Source organism: Atractosteus spatula, chromosome 10 (assembly GCF_055471065.1).
Source record: "Atractosteus spatula isolate fAtrSpa1 chromosome 10, fAtrSpa1.hap1, whole genome shotgun sequence".
Taxonomy (NCBI): Eukaryota; Metazoa; Chordata; class Actinopteri; order Semionotiformes; family Lepisosteidae; genus Atractosteus; species Atractosteus spatula.
In genome coordinates, this window is record NC_142715.1 from 29,279,131 (window position 1) to 29,302,155 (window position 23,025).

General features: G+C 39.4%; 2 protein-coding genes across 2 annotated transcripts in view; one reads left to right on the forward strand and one right to left on the reverse strand.

The window, feature by feature from the left end:
• LOC148827801 (scavenger receptor cysteine-rich type 1 protein M130-like) overlaps positions 1-23,025 on the reverse strand; it is a 446,693-nt gene that overhangs the window by 327,740 nt on the left and 95,928 nt on the right. The gene's annotated exons all lie outside the window — the stretch shown is intronic.
• LOC148827815 (scavenger receptor cysteine-rich type 1 protein M130-like) overlaps positions 1-23,025 on the forward strand; it is a 104,618-nt gene that overhangs the window by 63,740 nt on the left and 17,853 nt on the right. The window contains exons 10-11 of the mRNA XM_088926148.1: positions 11,277-11,311; positions 22,914-22,923. Coding sequence (XP_088782274.1) covers positions 11,277-11,311; positions 22,914-22,923 — 45 coding nt within the window. The remainder of the gene's footprint in view (positions 1-11,276; positions 11,312-22,913; positions 22,924-23,025) is intronic.

The following is a 23,025-nucleotide window of genomic DNA, read 5'->3' on the forward strand; positions in this document are numbered from 1 at the left end:
ATTGTGTGTATAATGTGTGTTGTGTCTGTAAATGTGTGTGAGTGTGTAGGTGTACAGATGCAACCATTCAAAGTGCGCGGTACAGACACGTACCGCAGGTAATTGGCTACGGCTTCGCGCATCGTGACGCGTGATGACGCAAAATACCGCGGTACGTGATTGGTTGACCGACAGGGGCACTCGTGGTCCGTTGGTCGGTCATGGAAAGATTTACAGTAAATGTCTTTACTGTGCCCGTTTTAGCATTTAATATTCATTTGGAATTTTACCACTAAAGGGAAATCTTAGTACCTGAGCATAAAAAGAATAGGAGCATACTGTAACGCTTGTGAAGGCCATAAACGATATTAATTTTGAAACATAAACAGTATATGGCTGGTCTCGGTACTTTAAAGAAAAAATACACACCAGTATTCCATTTCTCCCTAAACATTTTAAGCATCGAAGTCTTTAACTAACGTGATACCGGAGTCAACAAGCATACTTTTAGAATTTTATTAAAAGGGAATATAATATGGAAACGCGTATCTAAAGAAATTAATAACGATATAATTATATTCATGTACCGCAGCACAAGAATAGTACACGCTGTACATTGTCTGTTGACAGTGTTTCTGTAGGGCTTTTTCAACACTCCTTATACGAGCTTGCCAGTGGTGCTGTGGGTTAGCTTCCTGACTCACATAGCACATGTTGGGTGTTTGAATCCAGCTGGATCCATGACTTTTTTTTTTTAAACAAACATTTCTTTGAAAAAATAAAACTTTTCCCTGGGTCAGAGATTAAATAAAACCTCACTCGCACCAAACAAATTTATATTTCTGAATATCACAACATGATCGAATTTAAGTCATTTTAACAATGAATAGTCACCTATGCGTTACAATATAAACATTTATATTGATTTAAATCGCAAACGCGTGTTTAAATATATGCGTTTTTTGATTCAGAATCAGACAAATGCAACATAAATTGATATCTTTGTCTTCTAAGTATCTTAATAAACTTTCAGCATTGCTTTCTCCCCGTTTAGATTTATTTTTCTTGGGATCAAACGTGGAAAGATTAGATTGTAATCGTTTTTATTTTTTAAATACATTTTAGAAAAGTGTAATCTATACTAAAAAGCTGTACACTACCTGCTATAAAGATACATATTGTAATACTTTCGGGTTCGGATAGGTCGGATACAAGAACTCAGACTTGCGGAGTTAAAGCAAGTTAAAGCCTTGATTTTATATATCACCTTTAAAAGTGGCATCTCAAAGCAATACAGTAGATGTAAAAACAGTTAAAAGGACCACAGATTACAAAGTAAATACCCAACACTGATTGTACCCATCTGTCAAGCACCTTGAATTGAATTGAATTGAGAGGGGGAGGGCGAGCGAGAGAGCACAGCCAGGACAGGCAAATAAGATACACTCCACAGACATTCACAACAGCGACATATCATAAAACTTTTGCACATATTGTTAAATTATTACTTGTTTTTCAGGAAGTTAAAAAAACACTTGAATTACATATCCAGTCTCTCGAAATAAAATTATTTTTCAAGCAATGCAACTAACTTCAGGCAACGTGTTTTTTTTTAATCCAACATTGACAGCCACATCTTAAATCTTGTCAGTCAGCTCTCTTTTCTCTATTTGAATTGTTGCGATTCAAACAACTTGGGATAACAAGTGGTCTCAAAGTCACCGAGCTCACAGTGCTTCAACAACAGATGACAATTTCCTTAGTCCTTCCTTAGTCTTCCTGAAAGTGTCAGATTATGAGTGAATAAAAGCATTTTATTAAAAAACACATTTGCGTTTGTTTGTTTGAGAGCTATATTATATACATATATACATATATGTATTTTTTTATATGTAAGATATAATGATGTGTTCCTGCTTACACATCGCATGACTTTAAAAGCTAGAAAAACAGGTTTCGATTCACATTATCTGGCAAGCCTTGTTTTGTCAAGGGACAGCACATACTTTGAAAAGACCGCAAATGTATTAGCAAGGTGTGATTTGTTTTTTTTTGACAGAGGACAAAACTCTCTCACTCGCCCACCTCCTCTCTCAATTCAATTCTATTCAAGGTGCTTTATTAGCATGACCGATGGGTACAATCAGTGTTGCCAAAGCAAATGAAAGTAATTATATTTACATTAAACAAAACAAAAAATAAAAGTAAAATAAAATCTACAGACATATTACAGACATTTACAACAAAGACATATTATAAAATATTGACATATTCTGTAGTCTTACTCTCTCTCTCTTTTCTCTCTCTCTTGGGCATGCGGGCGGTGTGTTGGCTTGCGTTGTTGGCGGGCAGGGGCGCGGGAGAGCCGGGCTAGCAGGTGGTGACGGAGAAGAAAAATAAAGGCTTTCACTTCCTTTAACTCCGCAAGTCTGAGATCTTGTGTCCGTCCTATCCAAACCTGAAAGTATTACAATATGTATCTTTATAGCAGGTGGTGTACAGCTTTTTAGTATAGATTACACTTTTCTAAAACGTATTTAAAAAATAAAAAAAACGATTACAATCTAATCTTTCCATGTTTGATCCCAAAATCCCAAGAAAAATAAATCTGAACGGGGAGAAAGCTATGCTGAAAGTTTATTAAGATACTTAGAAGACAAAGATACTGTATCAATTTATGTTGCATTTGTCTGATTTGTCTGATTACAAAAAACAAATATAATTAAACACGCGTTTGCGATTTAAATCAAAACTCGATTTAAATCAATATAAATGTTTATATTGTAATGCATACTGTACAGCCTCCACTGCACTGGTTAGATGCGACACCGAAGATATGATTAATAACCTTTTAAATCTGAAGGGAGATCTAAAAGGATCCCCCTCCACACACACACAATAGAAGCAGGAAGCAATCTTGCTTTCATAAAATATACCAACTTTTTAATGACTGATGATTAACATGCTGTAATACACAGTTTAAATTTAAAAGCTCAAATGCTGTACATGAGAGGTTAAGCTTTATTGGCTCCTCCTGGCAGTTTTACAAGGTGATTCCGGATACTTTCCGGCATGACGTCAAATGACGCGATATACCGCGTGATACTGTGTTTTCATGCGACTCACCCCACCGTGGTGTACCGCGAAATACCACACGCGTTTTGAATGGCTGCATCTGTATGTCCAAAATTCAGCAGCCAGAATCCTGACCAGGTCTAGTGCAAGTGTTCATATTACTCCTATCCTGGAGTCCTTGCACTGGCTTCTGGTCAAATTCCACGTAGACTTTAAAATCCTCATGCTCACCTATAAGGCTCTACATGGCTTGGCACCTCAATACCTGTCTGAACTATTATCGCCCTACTCTCCACCTCACAACCTTCGCTCTGCTAATTCTGCCCTCCTTACTGTCCCCCAAGCCCCTCTACACTCTTTGGGTGACAGGGCCTTCTTCTGTTCTGCCCCCAAGCTCTGGAACTCTCTGCCCAAGGATATCAGAGAGTCACCTTCTCTAAACTCCTTCAGATCCAGACTCCAAACCCTCTTCTTCAGAAAAGCCTTTACTTAACTGGTTCCATTCTTCACCCTTCTGCTGTTAGTACCACCTTCCATGGTCTCCTCTATTGTTATTGTTGTAATTGTAAATCTTATTTATTGTTGTATTCTTCTTATTTATTGTTATTGTCATCCTGTAAAGCACTTTGAGAAGCCACCTTTAAAGGCGTTATATAAAATAAAGTTTATTATTATTATACTCTGTAGTAAAGAAATCGCATAAGCAGCAGACTGCAGGCATTTTTCGTTTATGTTGGATTGCTTGTGTGCAGAGAACTTCAGCGTGTCCTAGGTCAGTTCCACAGACACACTGCTGTGTACAAGTAATTTTCTTATTACTTTGGGTTTTGAAAAACCACGTACACCAGGAGCTACTGAAACTGGTAATGCTCATATAATGTGCAATGCATTAACAACGTTTAGGGGGGAGAAATATGGCTTGCTATGAATCCTAACACTTTACAGGAGGTATTTTATTCATTATCGGCTCAGATATAGCTGTCAATAAATATATCATGCATTTCAACTCCATCAATATCAGCAGTGTTATCGCTAAATGTAGTTCTTACATCCCCATTACAGTATTAAACAAAATGTTGTAAGTATCAACTGCATAGTGCTGATAAAATATATCTTCGATGGAAGTTATAGTGTAGAGATGCAAGGAGTCACAGAGCAGTGAGTTGTACTATAGTTCAGACTTGAAATAGTGTATTCTACATGCAAGTTTACAATGCAACTGTATTGTTTTTACTCAGTTCAACTTTAAGCAAAATGATACTGCACGTGAATTCTCTCTAGGTTTCTTAAGAAATAGTATTACAGTATAATTATCCTGTAAAATAGTAAATATTTAGTCTAAATTTATTCTTACGTTGTGTTAGACCATGACAAAAGTCTTATTTCATGGTTTTGGTTCTTCTTTGTGTAGACTTTACCTAGTTTGATAAAGGGTTTAAGTTGCTGTATGCCTTCCTATGAATCCTGGGAGCTTCACTTTCATGTTCTTCTTTATAAACTCACCTGTCTCTTATCTTTACGATATAAAGTTTGTTCCAGCTATAGTAAATATACCTCTAATTTTTAGTTGTTGTATAATTTAAATTCCAAAGGTCAGAAAAAGTAAAAATCAGAAAAGTTTTATTTTTTTACTATCCCATGCATTGTATGCATATTATTGTGTTTTTGCAGTTCTTTCAACATAATAAGTAGTTTTTAACTTTACATGATCATGTACTCAGAAATATTATATATATTGTATTCTAATAGTTCATTAACCAATGATTTTCTCATTTTTTCTTTTAAGTGATACTTTTACTTTTCCTTAATTTTGTATTCTAGATATATGCAATTACATTCCCCCAACTACCAATATAATAGTATTTTCTTAGGGTTATCATAAAGCTGCTCTTATTATCATTTGTAATAGCGTTTCAACTATTTACACTAATTCCTTCCTCTCAGTGAGAATATTATGATAAAAGTGGTTGGCTTTTATTATTTTTATATATACAGATACATGCATTTAAAATGTACAGTACAACCCCGTACTGCGTGAAAGTATCTACAGATCACAGCGTTGTACCGCAGTAAGTGATTGGCTAGCCAAAATGACCAACAGGCAGCACTCGTGATGCATTGGTTGTTAGTGAAATGATTGTGTGAAACCAGTATTCCACTTTCTTCACAAAAATTTTAAGCATCAAAATCTTTCATTCCGTTACATACTGTGGTTATTTTGGAGAAGTTTTTACGTATTTCTGACTGTATTAAGTTTATATACTTCATAAGTTTTTTAACCTTTTCTATGAATAATTGCTCTCGTTATCACAGTTAAAAACCACATACTTTTTATAATTTGATTAATAGGGAATATAATCTGGAATCATGTATCTAAATAAATTAATAATGATATAATTATATTCATATAGCTCAAATTATTACAGTAGTAGACTTTCTTTGTAAAGATCTTCATCAATTTGACTCATTCATCCCCTTGGAAACCCCTCGTTCAGTTATAGCTTAAACTATCAAGCGGTGTGGTGGTATAATGGCTTAGGCATCTAACTTGCACGCTGGAAGTTGGGGGATTGAACCCAGCTCTTGCCATGAGTTTTCTTTTAACAAATAAAAATTTCTTTGAAAAACTACAAAAGTAAATATATTATTGACACTATATTGAATTTGTTGGTATTTCTAAATATCAAAACACATTCAAAGTTAACTGAGTTAAGTGATTAACCTTTTCTACGAAAACTTACACTCATTATCGCAAAAAAAAATAAAAGATGGAATCGCTTATCTAAAGAAATTTATAATGATATTAATTTACTGTAATCAACATTCTTTGTAAACATGGTTTATTTTTAATTTGACTCAATCGCGCATGATTACTTTCAAAACATTTTAAAACTGTTTGTCTCAGCTGTGTTTTCGAGCAGCCCTTGACAATCCAAGTTCAATACCTGCTTACGGGACAAGTTTTTCTTCTAACAAATACTTAAAAAATAAAATAGTAAGTATTATGTACACTATATTAACATATATATATATATATTCATCATAACATATTCAATGTTAATTTATATTAATAATGAAATAAAAACGTGAATTATCAAACGGGAATACTGTCAACTGTTCAACCGATTTGATTCAAAACACTTTATTCAGTTGGGCAGTTTAACAGACGCCTCAAGCCTTAAAACGAAGTTGTATGTATTGTAATTAGAATCGAGAATAACAAATTAAAAATACCACTGAAACTAAAATAATGTGTCTGGTCATTATTAACAGTATTAATTTAATAATAATAATATTTTCAAGCTTCTTGTATCTTTTTCAGAGTCATTTTTTTCTTCGGTTTTCATAAGCTTCGCTTACTAAAATACCTGTTTAGGAGACACAATGTTTCAGATGTCGATGATTTTGTGAACAAATGACAGAGCCTGCAACCTACAGTTTTAAAGATCGTGATTTGAAAAACATTTCACAGATTTAATTTAAACAATATCTAGTACCTGGTTGCAGTTTTAGAAATCCTAGTTTGAATAAAGCGGATCCCAGGTGCAAGTGATAACGCAAGAAGACATTATGGTAAATTTTTTATGAAGCATGAAGCATGCTGAAGTCTCTCAAAACCGTAAAAATGTAACATTGTAATATTGTGTGGCACGATGGGCAACCGATTCTTTTAATTTTAAAGAAAATCAAAAATAGGAAACAATAAAGTGTGTGTCTCAAATAGGCATTGCATGGTTTTAAAACCCATAAAAATGGGTTTAGTTAAAAATACGAAAAAAAAACAATTTCCTTTTGTGTGATCAGCTTAGAATCTTTGTGCAAGCTGTACATTTTTTAAACTTTTTAATTAAACATTTTAAAGACTTTAATATTGTAAACGCAACACAAATTTCTCACAGATACAGAACAATCACAATCTCCTGTTTTCCCGTGGTGTGAAATGAATTAGCAGGAGATTGAGAAAACGGTGCACCCACTGAGCTCAGTCAGAGAAAAGGAGGGCGCCGTAAGGACACCATTCTGCAGCGCAGTGTTTATGGCTCTGAGTGCGCCTGCCTTTAAAACTTAATAATAGAGTGTAAATAATTTATTTTAACTTGAAATATTTTATTATTAAATATAGCTTTCTCACCAGTTTGTTTTATTTTTGAAATGATCGTTAAACAAAACAGGGGCTTATTGTACTTTCTAATGACATTGCACATGGAAAGATTATACATTTTAATCATTTTTAATTAAAAAATACATTTTTGAAACATTTCATCTACACAAATATCACATACTATTTTATTTCTGATTGTTATGACAACAGATTACAATCTAATCTTTCCAAGTGTGATGCCATTAGGAAGTACAATAGGCTCTTGCTTTGTTTAACGATGGTATGAAAAATAAATCTAAATGGTGAGAAAGCTATGCTTAAAGTTAATTCAGGAACTTAGAAGACAAAGATAATGATTTACATTGTTTAATTTTAAAAACTAAATAATAAATGCAGACGCGATTGGTGCCATTTGCACTGCGAAAGCTCAGTCTGTGCTGCTTCTCCCCCGTCTTTGATGGGGCGCAGTATTTTCACAGCCTCTGACTGGGAAAAAAAGACCAGCTGATGTGTCCTACATAACAGGAAGAGAAGAGAATGTGATTTTTTTTCTGTATGAAACGTGTGTTACGTTTATGAAATTTGAGTATTTTAAACATTTAATTAAAAAGTAAAAATCTTACAGCTAACACAAAGGTTCAAAGCTGATCACGAAGATGAAAAATCACCCATTTTTTGCGCATAAAAAGTGGTTTTTAACTAAACCAGTTTTTTACAGATTTTAAAGTCATGCGATGTTAGGCAGGGACACGTCATTGTATCTTATTTTTAATTTAATTTTTAAAAAATTAAATCGTTTGGCCATCTGGTTGATAGGCTGTTCTCCAATTACTGGCAATTGTAAAACAAAATAACCATTCCACCCTCCCTTGATTAACTTAAAGATTTCCATTAAGAAATGCTTAAAAACAAAGCCATTACGTATAATAATTAATCCAAATTCACACGCAGGAGCCAATTTTGCCAGACACAACATCCCAGAGCAAATCAGGCACTTGGGCTGAGATCTCATTTAGCACAGCCAGCTGGTTTCCTGTTGAATGACGTGACAGACTGGGTTCAATCCCAGGTGGTTTACTATATAGTACAGTTAATTTTTGGTTTTAATTCCAAGTTAAATTGTTGGCTGACGACATTTGGATGAAGACAAAATATAGATTTTCTCAATTCGAGTGTAAACCTGAAAAAGACACATCATGTTCACAATAAGCTATAGTGGACTATAATAGTAGTAGCAGACTATAATAATAAAGGACTATCTTTATGCATTCGGCTCTGATCGTGCCTAGGTGCGCCTAGGTACATTACTGTCATGATCGCAAACCCCTCTTCTGAAGGGCGCTCCAGCCCTTATTCCCCACACCTGTCCCTTGTTCCAGCCCCTTTTCAGTTCCCCCTTATAAGCCAGACGCAGACGCCAATCTGGGCTCTGCATTGGTTTCTGTATCATGCGAGCCCGGGTCCTGGATGTGTCTGGCTCCGTCATGGTTTTAAGTTTCTGTTCCTGTTCCCCTTGCCGGTCCCGACCCGGTTCTGGTTTTTAATCTCCTGTCTTGGATGGATCTCCTGGCCATGGACTTTTGCCTTGTTTTTGGACTTCTCTTTGGACTCGTCCCCGGATTGTTTGCCTCGCTACACCTTCCCCGACCACCAGCACTCCATGGACACGCCCCCCTGTTTTTATTCCCGTATCCTGCATGACTTTTTCCCTGTGTTTCCTCACTCAACCCCGGATTGTGTCGTCCGCATAGGGTCCGGAAAGAAAGCTTTCGTGACAATTACAGTGCTCATTACCACTACAACGACAATAGAAGTTTTTTTTAAAAGAAACAAATATCAAAATGTTTCCAAAACGTCCACTTGTGATACTTTAGCTGCTTAGTTACACGATCCCATATTAATATAACTATCAAGTGATGTTAAATCACTACAACATTTGTTTTTTTACAATAACAGCCAGTGGTGTTCTTACTACGTATTCTTAGAAAAGGATAAAACGTTATATCTTTTTATGAATTACAGAATATAAGCTTAATAATGTTAGAACAAGCATGTTAAAACCAGAACCCATGTTAGTTACCAAGTTAAAGACTTTGATGTATAAAATATTTATGCATAATTAAAATATTTATGATGAAGGTGGAAGGTTGTGTACTTTTGTCCACAAGAGCAATCTTTCTTTTATAAAATATACCTACTTTTTAATGTTTAATGATTGACATTCTGTAATGCAGAGTTTCAAATTATTAAAAATCTAAAGAGTATGCAACTTAAATTCTTAATTGTAAAAAGACTGTCCCTCAGCAGTGACTGGGATTCGAAACCAGGCGTTTTCTGGTGACAGCTCAAATGCTGTACATGAGAGGTTAAGCTTTATTAGCTCCACCTGGTGATTTTACAAGGTGCTTCCAGATACTATTATCATATAGTATTTCAATTCAAATGTGGTATGATTCGCCATGCCCACCGTGTTTTACCGCCACGTACTCTGCACATTTTGAATGGCTGGATCTGTAGGTGCCATTGCTCCAGGTGAAGCGTGAACACACAACATCACCATGACTCTGCTGTGCACACTGACTGATTGTGCCACTGGGGCTTCGCAAGTCGTAAGTCAGTCCAAAGACTTTGAACAAACAAATGGTGAAACAGGGTTTCGTCTGTGGATCCATCTCCACATGGGGGAAGGGGACAGTGAAACAGTAAGGAAAATACAAGAGAGGAAACTGAAAGAATTGTAATCACTGCAAAATAGGAAGAGGTGGTTGGACATGTTAAACAGTTTGGCGGTTAATTTGTGACATTTTTGGTGACAATCAGCACACGGATTTCTCTTCATGTTCCTTAAGATGTGCAGTATATATTTTCATTGTAGATTGGTTACTTCAAAAGTCCAGTAAAGTGACAGTGGAGAGCTATCCGATACACATCTTAAAGAAGACTCCCTGTAAGTTGATTAAACGTTTCATTTTCAAGTCAAATCCTTTACATGAAATAGACACCAACAATAGAAGGGGATGAGAAATGTCTTTTATCAAAATAAACCTGCTATTCACAGACCTTGGCCACAACATCTCCCAGGTACTTCTGCAGGATAAGGTCAAGCTCGGCTGCAGCCTGGCGGAAGCACTTGTCCACCTCAGATAAGTCAAACCTGGCCATTGTATTTTCGAAGTAGGATTTCAGCGCCTCTTTCACCTCCTCATAGCTGTCCTGCTTCATGATTCCTGTGCCCTGGGAGAACAAGAAAGGTGAATATTCATCATCATCCCTCAACGATTCTCCAAATTGTCTGACTGCAGACACCACCATGAGGAGGAGCTGGAGTGACATAACATCATCAGTAGGCAGTGAGTCAAGAGAGGGGGAGTCATCCCACTGTTATCCTTATCCATGATCAAGAGTCTCACCCCCTGCTTTACGCTGTCCCTAGTGGTGATCTGTAGACAGTGTGTCTTCCACCTCACCCACCTCCTGAGGCAATAATCTTGAATAAACAGAGGGCTGGAGGCCCAGCACGGCTCCTGTCTTTCTCCCCTTGGGGACGGGAGATTTTCTCAGAACCATGTTGAGGTGAAATGGGAGTGGGATGACGCAGGTGTCTTGGAGAGGTGAGTCCCAGCCCCAGCCCCTGCATACCTCAGTGTGATTCAAGCAAGGGGGAGGGGTTTAAGGGACTTACCAATCCTGCGTATGCACCCTCTGATTCAAAGTCAGGCAGGACTTCATTGTACAGCACCAGGCAGTCCATCTGGATAGATGATATCATGTTCTGAGCCCAGGTCCACACCCGTATCTCCTCCTCCTGGAGCAGCCCCTCCAGCTCGACCTGCAGGCCCGCCCTGAGCCGCCACAGGGCCGCTGGGGTCAGGCCCGGGTGAGCGGGTGTATCTGGAGGTGGGTGAGGGGGTGTGTGAGGGGGCGAGCAATGGGGTATGTGGGCTGCCAAGGAGGAGGTCCATGCCCTGTCCTTCTGCAGATCCCTCTCCGGGCCCTTAGGGTAGTTCCACAGCTGGGTCTCGGTCTCCTGCCTGTGATTGGCTGGCTGGCCTGAGGGGACAGGGGCACAGAGAGGGCATGAGGAGGACAGAGAGAAAACTGAGAGGGTCTTCTCCAGGAGGACCAAGCCCTGCCCCTGGTCTCCCAGCAATCACAGTCACCATCATTGCAGCTGAAACCAAACTTTCGATAGACGTCACAGACATATCAGGTTCACAGACTTGCAGCTCTCGGCTGCCCGGGGTGAGACGCAGGGGGAGTCTGCTCCCTCTTCCTCTGACAGTCCTATCAGATGACAGCGGCAGACCTGATCCAACCCCACCTTCCCTTTCACACACAGCCACACACAGGCATGACTGTGTCACCATCATCACCACCTCCACCATCACAATCTCCACTATTTTCCATTACCATCATCATCACTTCCACCATCACAACCCCTACGATCTTCATCATCATCATCATCACCTCCACCATCACAATCTCCACTATCTTCGTCACCATCATCTTCATCACATTTCTAATAAATTATCTCCACCATCTTCATCACCATATCCTTCTTTATCATGACAATCATCATGTCCACCATCATCATCATCATCAACACCTTTCCATCAACATCATCATCATAACCACCTTCATTATCTACACTACCATCTGCATCACCATCATCATCCTGAGCAGAACACATTGGTTGTCTTACACTGGAAGAGTCTTTGCTCAGAGCCTCAGTATCGGTTGCCCCTCTCCGGCCTTTCAGGGTCACGTCCACCTCTGTCGAGACCTGTCGGCAAATTGACTGCTTTAGTCTCACCAGTAGAAGCCGACCAAGTTTGTGTCTCAGTACAGGTTTATTCTTAGTCTGACAGTATTAATACAGTATTCTTTACATAGAGGAGGGTGGGGGTGTGGAACAAGCTGTCTAGCCATGTTGTTGAAGCCAATAGGGTGGCTTATCTTAAGAGAGAGCTGGATGAGACCCTACAGTCAGGACAGGAGGCACTACTGTACGTAGAGGGTGGTGGGTGTGTGGAACAAGCTATCCAACCATGTTGTTGAAGCCAATACTCACGTTCCTGTGGGATCTGCCCCAGGTCTCATTGTGACACCCTTCTCTCTGCTCGGCCATTCCTCTCTCGACTTGAGCGAGTTTCTCCAGGTGGTGCTGGGGAGGAGAAAACAGAGTTACAAGCCAGTCACACAAACACACATCATCATCATGGGCCAAGATGACCCTGCATGACAGTGGCCTGTCGTCCTCGATCCAGAAGCAATGTCCAGCCCTCAGCTATCCAGCTTCATGATCCCCAACATCCCTGCCGAGACCTGTTGAGGGGCCAGTTCTGCTAGACCAGGGGTCTCAAGCCCAATCACAATCCCTGGAGAGCCAGGTGCATCTCCAGGTTTTCTTTCCAAACGGGGCTAGCCAATTAAACAATTAATCTAATTATTTTCATAAGAAGATGTGGAAATATTGTGTTTAATAATATATTTTGATGTCTCTCACTATTGAAGACTCAAAATATTCAAGGCACAGTTGGATATTGAAGGTCTGGATACAGGTACAGTATTAGAAATTTTTTTGTTTAATTATAAAATTAGATCAACTTTGTAACCAAGACCTCTGGGCAGGAAACCAGATGATGCACCAGACCCTCTAGGAATGGAGTTTGAGACATGCTCACCCTCTCTCACACACAACCTCACACACACTCACCCTCTCACTACTACTACTACTACTACTACTAATAATAATAATAATGATAATGCAGACTTGCTTTTCTTGGGGTCTTGGGTCTGGCTCCTGTGTTGGCTGAGTCTCCTATTACCTCCTTCCTGATCTGGGGATGTCAGACATAGTTCTGTTACAGACACGGGCTGGACTAGACTCACAAGCACACACACCCACAGACACACACTCCCACACACTTACACACACGCAGATGCACACACTGTCAGGTAGAGTCTTTCTCCTCCTCAAGAGAAGACAACAGAGCCCTGCTACTGCGATGAGCTTTAATTTCAGGAGGAGGAAAAAGAGGAAGAATCACAATATGAAGAAGACCAGCAGTGGAATAACAGCTCTCTGGGTCTGGGGCCTGACTCTCAAACTTGTCTCCAGTCTCTGGTGGGTTTGGACATCTTCTCTGTTCACCTCTGTTGACATCTGTGGACAGGACAGTTCAGTTAGACAAACAGGTTCGACCAGACTTCACTCTCATAGTCAATCAATCAATCAATCATTTTTTTTCTTATATTTTGCCTTTTAATCCAGAACATCAAAGCACTTTACAAAACATACCTGGAAAATAGAGTATAAATGTGTAATACTGTAGTTCCTGGAGTAAGTGCTTGGATAATCCAACTACCACTGCTGTTACTTCTGCTGCTACTACTATGACCATGACTACAAATTCTAATACTAATTCTGATATTAATACTACTACTGCTGTCATTACTAGTAATAGTGATAAAAACAGAGCACTCACAGCTCTCTGGACGTGGGTCTGGAATCTAGAAAGTGGTTCCATTCTCAGGCGACTCTGGACCTCAACACCTGTTGATGGGTCACTTCTGTCAGACACACGAGTGGAGCCCAAGCCCACCTACACACACACTCACACACACTGACAGATATACACCCACACAATAACACACATTATCACACACTGACAGACACCCACCCACACATATTCACACACAGACACTCACACACACTCACAGACACACATTCTTACACTGACAGACACACACACATACACTACACACACTTACAGACACACATTCACAGACACACATAGACTACAAATACTTATAGACACACACCAACACACACACACAGACAAATACACACACACACATAACTACAAATACAGTATAACTAACACTAACACAAATGCCACTAACAGTAACACAGTAACACTATCTCTAAGAATTACACTATCATTATCACTGACACAAACTACTACTACACTACTAATGCTAATAATAACAGTAATGCTATCACTAAAACTAACATGACTACTAGTGTAAATACTCTAACAGTAACTCTATAATTATAACTAATATTAACATGAATACTGGCATCAAAACTATCAGAAGCACAATCACCATTAATACTGACATGAACACTAGCATTAATATTAAAGCTACCGATTGTACTCTCACTAATATTAAATATGAATACACTCGCATTAGTATTAGTCCGTGACGTCAAACCACTCTTTGTGATGAAGGCGAGACACCTAGCTGGGCACAGTGACGTGGCACGTGTCGCCGTGGTTACCATACTTATAATTTGTAAACAGTGGAAAAATGCATTTAAACTGTTACCTACACAAATTTATCAACTTGGAATATAATTTTCAAGATGTAGAATACAATTTCTAAACAATCATTTGAATAATCATTCTTTAATTTGGGATTGAACATTATGAACACTAAACGCAAAATGGTATTTGATCGATACAGGCTGTATTGACTGTTTTCTAGATATTTAAAGAATTTAAAGAAAGAAAAGAATCAGTACTCACCAATCGGTGAAGTTAATCGATGATTCTAAGGTTTTTTAGTTGAATTAATTGGTTGTCGATAGATAAGTGATCAATATCTCTCCTCCGAGAGCTCAGCGCGCCTCCCGCGGTCTCGCTCTCTGATCCCGGCTCTCTGGCTGGTGTCTGTGACGTCACAGCGCTCTTCCTGACAGAGCAGAGCGCGTCTCCGCTGGAGGAGACTCCTGTCCGGAGCCCGGGGGGCTTTTCTTACAGATATACTGTAACATCTCCAAAAGAAAAACACCAGGCTGTGAAGAGAAGTGATTTACTGTATAACAGCTGGAGAAGGAGAGCAACAAACCGAGGAATTAAATTCATTTAACATAAAAAAATATATAGTTTACTTTACAGACTAATACGTTGTATAGAGTAGTCCCGTAGAGCAGACGAGAAATAGCACAAGTACCTGTAATCAGCGCTTTTAAGCGTTTTACACGAATCTCCACAGAATATAATCCTAGAAGATCAGATCCTGGAAGTTCAAGAGCATCTCCTGGTTTTATTTCCATTCGAGCTCTCAGCTCCTCAGGCGGTTTGATGATTGAATTAACTATATAACTGTTATCAGACTCTGTTTAACTGTGTATTTATAAGACTCTCTCTGAGAGACGTGTGGGAGACGCTGTATCCCAGGGCTGGTGTGGAATCACACACAGACAGGTCTTCTGTGTGATCTGAGTCCCACTGCTCAGAGCTACAGACTGGTCAACTAGTCACTATTGTAGACTTGACCATCAGTCTGCTGCTGCTGAGAATCATAATACACTTATAACAGTGGCAATACTGCTGTTCATTAAATCAGTAAAAATAATAATAAAAGATAATCACAAATTGCTCAATTGTCAGTCAAACACTTCTGACAGAGGATTGGAGGCTGACTTACAGTAAAGACAGTGAATCAGGACAGTAATACTGGAGGTCCTGGAAAGGGTTAATAGGAGCTTCTTGCTTCTGACCTGGAACAGAGCCCACAGCTGCCAGATCAGTGACCCCTGAACCCAGTTCACAGAGAGGAGAACCAGGAGCTCTTCTCTGTCTCTAAGAGGGCTGGGAGGAAGGAGAAAAGGGGGAGATGTGACCTGAGTCCAGGCTGTTCTGTCTGATATTGTTCATGTAGCAGCACTGATTGTCTGAATGTCCTCTGGTTCTGGATTGTCAGGACAGAAAAGTATGAAGATGAGCTTCTGTCTGTTCAGGAGGTAGGAGTTTGGGTAAAGTACTGAGGGACCCAGAGCTCTGTGTGTGAGTCTGAGCTGTGAATCTGACTGTGAAGAGTTTTTTTTTTATTCTGCTTCTGAGAATTTTTTTTCTTTTGCCAAGTGATGTTACATCCCCTTCAGATACTCTGCACAGATTGTCAGAGTGAGAGAAGAGGAGAAAGAGAGATGGACAGATAAGAGCACACACTGCGAGAGAGACAGGAAGGTGGAGAGAGGGAGAAGGAGCAGAAAGACAGTGCAGGTGTTCAACCACACTGTGAGCACAGGAGACAGGAGGCTTTTCTCAGCTGCTGAGGAGCTCAGTGCTCATGGCCACTCAGGCTCAGAGGCTCTGGCAGCAGTCAGGTCTGAGAGCTTCTCCTCATATTGGCACTGGAGCTCTGAGAGTCAGCCTCCATTCTGACAGGAACAGCCCCTCCTGTTCAGCCCTGAGAGACACACTGAGAGAGCTGTGTGGGGAGAGGACCTGTCACCCTGTAGAGCTCTGAACACTACACTCTCCTGTGTCTCCCTGTGCAGCACTGGAGCTCTGAACACTGGGCTCTCCTGTGTCTCCCTGTGCAGCACTGGAGCTCTGAATACTGGGCTCCCTGTGTGTCTCTCTGTACAGCTCAGCTCTCAGCTCCCTCATCACACTGCACTGCACATCACAGCACAAACCACAGACTCTCTGCAGAGTCTGACCTGCAGTTCCGGTAAAGCTCTGACGAAACAGGCCCATTTCCTAAAGACAGGGAAGTGAAGAGATAGTGCAGTTTTACTGAAGATAATATGTCCCTCTGTAAAAATATGTTGTCATATCATTGTAGGAATTGTTTTAATTGGTGCCTTAAATCACAGCTCCTACTATCGCTGCTACTGATACAACTGCAACTAGTAATATTTTACTGCTACTACTAATGCTACTAAAGCTACTAGTACTACTGTTACTACTGCTGCAGGTACTACTGTTACTGTTACTACTGCTGCCACTGCTACTTCTACTACTATTAATAAGGAGGAGGTGGGCTGTGTTCTCGCTGGGTGTTGTAACAAGGACTGATTTTTCATTTAGCTGTTTTTCCAACTTTGAAACTGTCTCCTACTCTTCTGCTGAAGCTGCAACACATACGCTATATTGTTGAACTAAAGAGTTAAAATATAGCATAACTACCAATACTACTACTGTTACTACTGCTAATGCTTCTACTACTGTTACTACAGCTACTACTAGTGCTGCCACTGATACTGCTGCTATCCACTATTACTATTAATACCTACTATTAATATTTTACTGCTCCTCCTACTGCTACTGCTTCTACTACCTATAAGAATAAGGAGGAGGAAGTGACCTGAGTCCTCACTCTGTTCAGCCTGGGGGTGTATCAGTGTATCAGTATCAGTTCAGCTCCACTGTGCTGTTAGAGAGTCTCAGTCTCACAGTCAGCTCCACACAGAGAGACACTGGGGCCACAGCTGGAGTGGCTGGAACATCTGTGTGGACTGGAGATGCAGAAGGACAGACTCTGGGTCTGAGGGACTCAACTGGAAGAGCTGCTATCCACCAGGCTCAGTACAGAGGGGACAATCACTGCTGGGCTTTTTTTTTCATTTAAATTATTGATCACAGTCACAGGACAGCCAGTTCTTAGTCAGTCCACCTTGTCTCTGTATTCCTGTGCTGACCTGAATGACCTCACTGCCACCTTGATCACAGGCTCTCCTCACACTGTCCTTGACCATGACCAGAAGACATTACTGTCTGGAGACACAACAACTCTGTGACTCACTGCAGGACACTAGTCACTAGACACTTCCTGATACAGACAGCAAGAATTACAAGACCATATATACATAATTAATTATCTTGATACTGATTTAAAAATATAATACTTGTCTACAATTTTTTTAGTTTAATATCTGATCTCTTCCTGCCCCTGCAGCACCTGCAGCCCTGCTGTCTGTATCTGTATCTGTGTTTCCTCCAGTGAGACACAGAGCTGCTCCTGTCTCTCCTCTCCTCCGCACTGCTGGGAGTGTCTTCAGGGAGAGGAAACAGTGATGTGTCTCTGATATATATGGAGAAGACTGAAAGGGCCCTGTCTGATTGGCCGTCCCGCCTGTGTGAGAGGTTCCTGCTGTCAGTCTGAAAAGGCAGTGCTGTGTGTGATTGGCAGGGCGGGGGGCTGTGTTGTTATTGGGGGTCTGGGGTGCGGAGCAGCAGCTCAGTTGCCCTGTGGGCTCAGGGGTGAAGACAGGGGTCTCAGCTGCTGCTCAGCTCTGTCTTGATGAAAATGGAGAGCTGCCTGTCCATCTTCTCTCTCGCTGTCCTGGTGCTGCACAGCTCAGCCAGTAAGTGTTGAGTCTTCTTCTGTCTAGACACACAACAACTGAAATTAAAGTTTGGATGAAAAAAGGATAAAAAAGTATTTTGAAATGAGATTGGCTTGAAAAATATTAATGTTCTATTATAACTTCTTTAGAAAAATATGGGCTTAGATATGTTAATGTTTTATTTTAAATTCAGGTTTCTGGGTATTTGTCCAAATTTATTATAACTGCATTTTAGGGGTTCTATGAGTCAGGAAGAATTAATTGCTAGTGTTCAAAAGCTAATTCATTAATAATAATTTTACATCATCTGATTTTCTGACATAAAACAAAGTTTTAAATGAAAAACACAAATCTAAATTGAAAATGAGCTTGGGTTGAAAAATGTTAACATTCTTTTTAAAATTAAGCTTTCTGTGTAACAAAATTGTCATAATTGTTTATTTCTGAGTATGTGAATAATAAAAAAGTGCCTGAACAATTTTCATTTTTTAAAAAAGCAGTACTAATAAAATAATTCCTTATAGCCCACACTTCAGTTGATATCTACTGTATAATTGTCTGTAAACATTATTTTAAGATGTTGCCATCAGTGTTATAAACATTCATGAACTATTACACACCCTGAGGACAGGGTTGGGGATACAGGACTGGGTTATGTTACTTACAAGTTATCAATCTACAGCAGAGGCTGGTTATCATCGGATTTTATTGATACTTTCTAAAATATTTGATATATAAAATATATATACTATCTACATAAAGTATTTACAACTCCTAATCTGTCACCATAAAAATAAAAATATGTAAGCTATTTCTTAGACATAGAAAAAAATGAAGACAAAAAAGTATCTATAATAGTATAATATTGTGATTTGGAAATAACGAGCACCGTGATTTTATTTTACTAAGTATTTTTATTGTTATTTTATTAATTAAAATAAACATTTATTATTTTATTATTACAGACTAATGTATGAATAGAAATCAGTGTGTTATTAATGACTGAAGTATTATTGAGACTGACATTTTATTATTAGGGAATGGTGTATTCATAGAAATAATTAAAAGCCTGATCCATTAATAGAGGTAAGTGTATTGTTAAATACTAGTACATTTCTGAGACATATATTATTATTACAGTCTGATGTATTAATAGAATTGTGTAATTATATACCAAAGTATTATTGAGTCTGATAGACTGATCATTTATTATTACATACTGATGTATTCATAGTGATAAGCGTGTTATTAATTAACAGGAGGATCATTGAGACACTGGTATTTTATTATTAAATACTAATGTATTAATAGGTATACAGTAAATTTACACTGGATTTTTAATGGTGCCAATGTATCGCTTGTGTGTTCAGACAGTCCAGGTTTCTGTCATTAAGCCCTGCGAGATTCAGTTACAGTAAAACCATGTATTTAATTTTGTTGTTATAAGAAATGGTGTTCTATTATGATAGGTAATTATGGGTTACCTATCTGCATTTTAAAGAGATACAATTGGGTTCTGAAAATGTAAAACACTGAAGCCATAGGAAAAATTGGCTCTTGTAGTTTTTAAAGTGTTAAAATAAAATTGATGTTATCATTATCTGGTTCCTATAGACCAAGTCTGCTGTGTTTTGACATTGAGCAGGACAGGCTGATAATGGTTACATTCTGTATTGCTTTATCAAACAGAAAATGCAGAATTTAAGATCAATTGTGAGAATTATTATTATTATTATTATTATTATTATTATTATTATTGGGAAATATTGACTGAGGTGTAACAGCAATAATTTAACAGCTAAAGGACATTGTGACATTACAACAAGAATTTAAAAACTATACGAAGTTGTGTTATGTTTATACAGGATTTGAGTGCTACTTCACAACTAAATTATTTCTTACAAAATGATGGAATATTTAGTTACAAAATGATGGAATATTTTTTGTATATAATGAAGGTTTAATAAGATGTTTATTGGTTTATTGGAGGTATATAATCAAATACACATATTTAAGTATGGGTAATACAAATTAAATCAATTATCACTTTATCACACAATAGCACAAAACTAATTCTTGAAATATTAAATAGGCAATCACTTAGAGATTCATAACCCAGCAGTTGAGTTTTGAGCAGTTTCTCAGGATGCCACAATAATACAATAAGTGTCAGTATCTGTGTCTGTGTTAAACCTATCCTGTATTTGTGAAAAATAATGTGCTTCAATATAATTTAATTAGTCAAACATGTGTTAAATATACAGTGGTGTGAAAAAGTGTTTGCCCCCTTCCTGATTTCTTCTTTTTTTTGCATGTTTGTCACACTGAAATGTTTCAGATCATCAAACAAATTGAAATATTAGACAAAGATAACACAAGTAAACACAAAATGCAGTTTTTAAATGAAGGTTTTTATTATTAAGGAAAAAAAAATCCAAACCTACAAACTCTACAGTGGAGAGTGTGTGATCTTTCCTGTAGACTGTGTGATCCACAGTGGACAGTGAATGATCTACACTGAGAGTGAAGAGTGGGTCATCTCTGGTGTAGAGTGGGTGACCTACAACGTCGAGTGAGTGCTGTCCAGTAGATAGTGGTTGATCTCCAGTGAAAAGTGGGTGATCTATTCCAGTGGAAAGTGAATGAATCTTTTCTATGGCTCTTTCAGTCTGGTTTGACAGACTCATGTCTATTGTGTCAGAGTAGAGAGACTGTATTGCACTGATTCACAATTCAAGACTGCAGCTTCTCTCCTCTGTTCTAAATGACCTTTTCTCTGAGTTGGACACTTTGTTTAATGATACTGTGTGCATGTTTGTTGTAAAGTGCAAAAAAAGAAAGAGTGAAAATTGCAAATTTCCTTTTGGACACCTTGAAGAGCTGTAAAAATAGGGAAAACTGGCTTTTTCTTGTCACATTGTAGTAATATTCTAGGTACTGATTTCTTCTAGACTCGGTGTTATTTAGTTTTTATTGATTGATTCATAAGTCGAACATTTTTCAAAAGGTGGGTATTGTTTTTTGTGAGGTGAAATGGGAATTTGAGAATTAATCTGACATTTACTGTAAGTAATCTGTAGGTACTGAATATATAAAGAAAAGCTTAGAAAATTGTTTTGCTCTTTTTTTGATTGAGTTTGTTTGTTGACTGAGGAACTAATGTATTACTGAATGTATTATTGTATTAACTGTTCAACAAACATGGAGACTATAGTTAAACCCCTCCCCTCTCTCTGCAGGCAGTGCTGATGTGAGGCTGGTGAATGGTGCCAGTCCCTGTGAGGGGAGAGTGGAGGTGTATCACGAGGGACAGTGGGGGACAGTGTGTGATGATCGCTGGAATTTCGTTGCTGCTGCAGTGGTGTGCAGACAGCTGGGCTGTGGATCAGCTGTTTCAGCACCAGGAGGAGCTCACTTTGGAGCAGGGACTGGAAACATCTGGCATTTGAGCTGTAGAGGCTCAGAGCCTGCAGTGAAGGCCTGTGGCTCTCCAAGATCAGCAGGATGCTCTCATTCTGAAGATTCAGGAGTGATTTGCTCAGGTAGGATGAGCCATTTCATGTTTACCTAAAATGTTTAAATAAATATGATAACAGATATGATTACGAATTTCACAATTTCCTTCAATTAGTATCATAATTATCAATAGAGCACAATTGTGTTTACATGAAATATAACTGATACTTCTTTTTGTTGGGTTCTTAAACTTATAATGTCATTTTTACTGATAGATTGTGTTCAGTACACTAAAAAGAGGAAGAATGTAATCAATGACACTCAACGGTTTGGTTGCTGAATATCTTTTATACAGAATAATTTAATTAGAATAATGAAAAATGTCAGTACCCAGGTCAGACAGTCCTGCTCCAGCAGTGCCAGGCTGTGACAGTCCTGGTCTTGTCCAGAGTGTCTGTCAGTGCCCAGGTCAGACAGTCCTGCTCCAGCAGTGTCAGGCTGTGACAGTCCTGGTCTTGTCCAGTGTGTGTGTCAGTGCCCAGGTCAGACAGTCCTGCTCCAGCAGTGCCAGGCTGTGACAGTCCTGGTCTTGTCCAGAGTGTGTCAGTGCCCAGGTCAGACAGTCCTGCTCCAGCAGTGCCAGGCTGTGACAGTGCTGGTCTTGTCCAGAGTGACTGTCAGTGCCCAGGTCAGACAGTCCTGCTCCAGCAGTGCCAGGCTGTGACAGTCCTGGTCTTGTCCAGAGTGTGTGTCAGTGCCCAGGTCAGACAGTCCTGCTCCAGCAGAGCCAGGCTGTAACAGTCCTGGTCTTGTTCAGAGTGACTGTCAGTGCCCAGGTCAGACAGTCCTGCTCCAGCAGTGCCAGCCTGTGACAGTGCTGGTCTTGTCCAGAGTGACTGTCAGTGCCCAGGTCAGACAGTCCTGCTCCAGCAGTGCCAGGCTGTAACATTCCTGGTCTTGTCCAGAGTGACTGTCAGTGTCCAGGTCAGACAGTCCTGCTCCAGCAGTGCCAGGCTGTGACAGTACTGGTCTTGTCCAGAGTGTCTGTCAGTGCCCAGGTCTGACTGTCCTGTTCCAGCAGTGTCAGGCTGTGACAGTCCTGGTCTTGTCCAGAGTGTGTGTCAGTGCCCAGGTCTGACTGTCCTGTTCCAGCAGTGTCAGGCTGTGACAGTCCTGGTCTTGTCCAGAGTGTCTGTCAGTGCCCAGGTCAGACAGTCCTGCTCCAGTAGTGCCAGCCTGTGACAGTCCTGGTCTTCTGCAGAGTGTGTGTCAGTGCCCAGGTCAGACAGTCCTGCTCCAGCAGTGCCAGGCTGTGACAGTCCTGGTC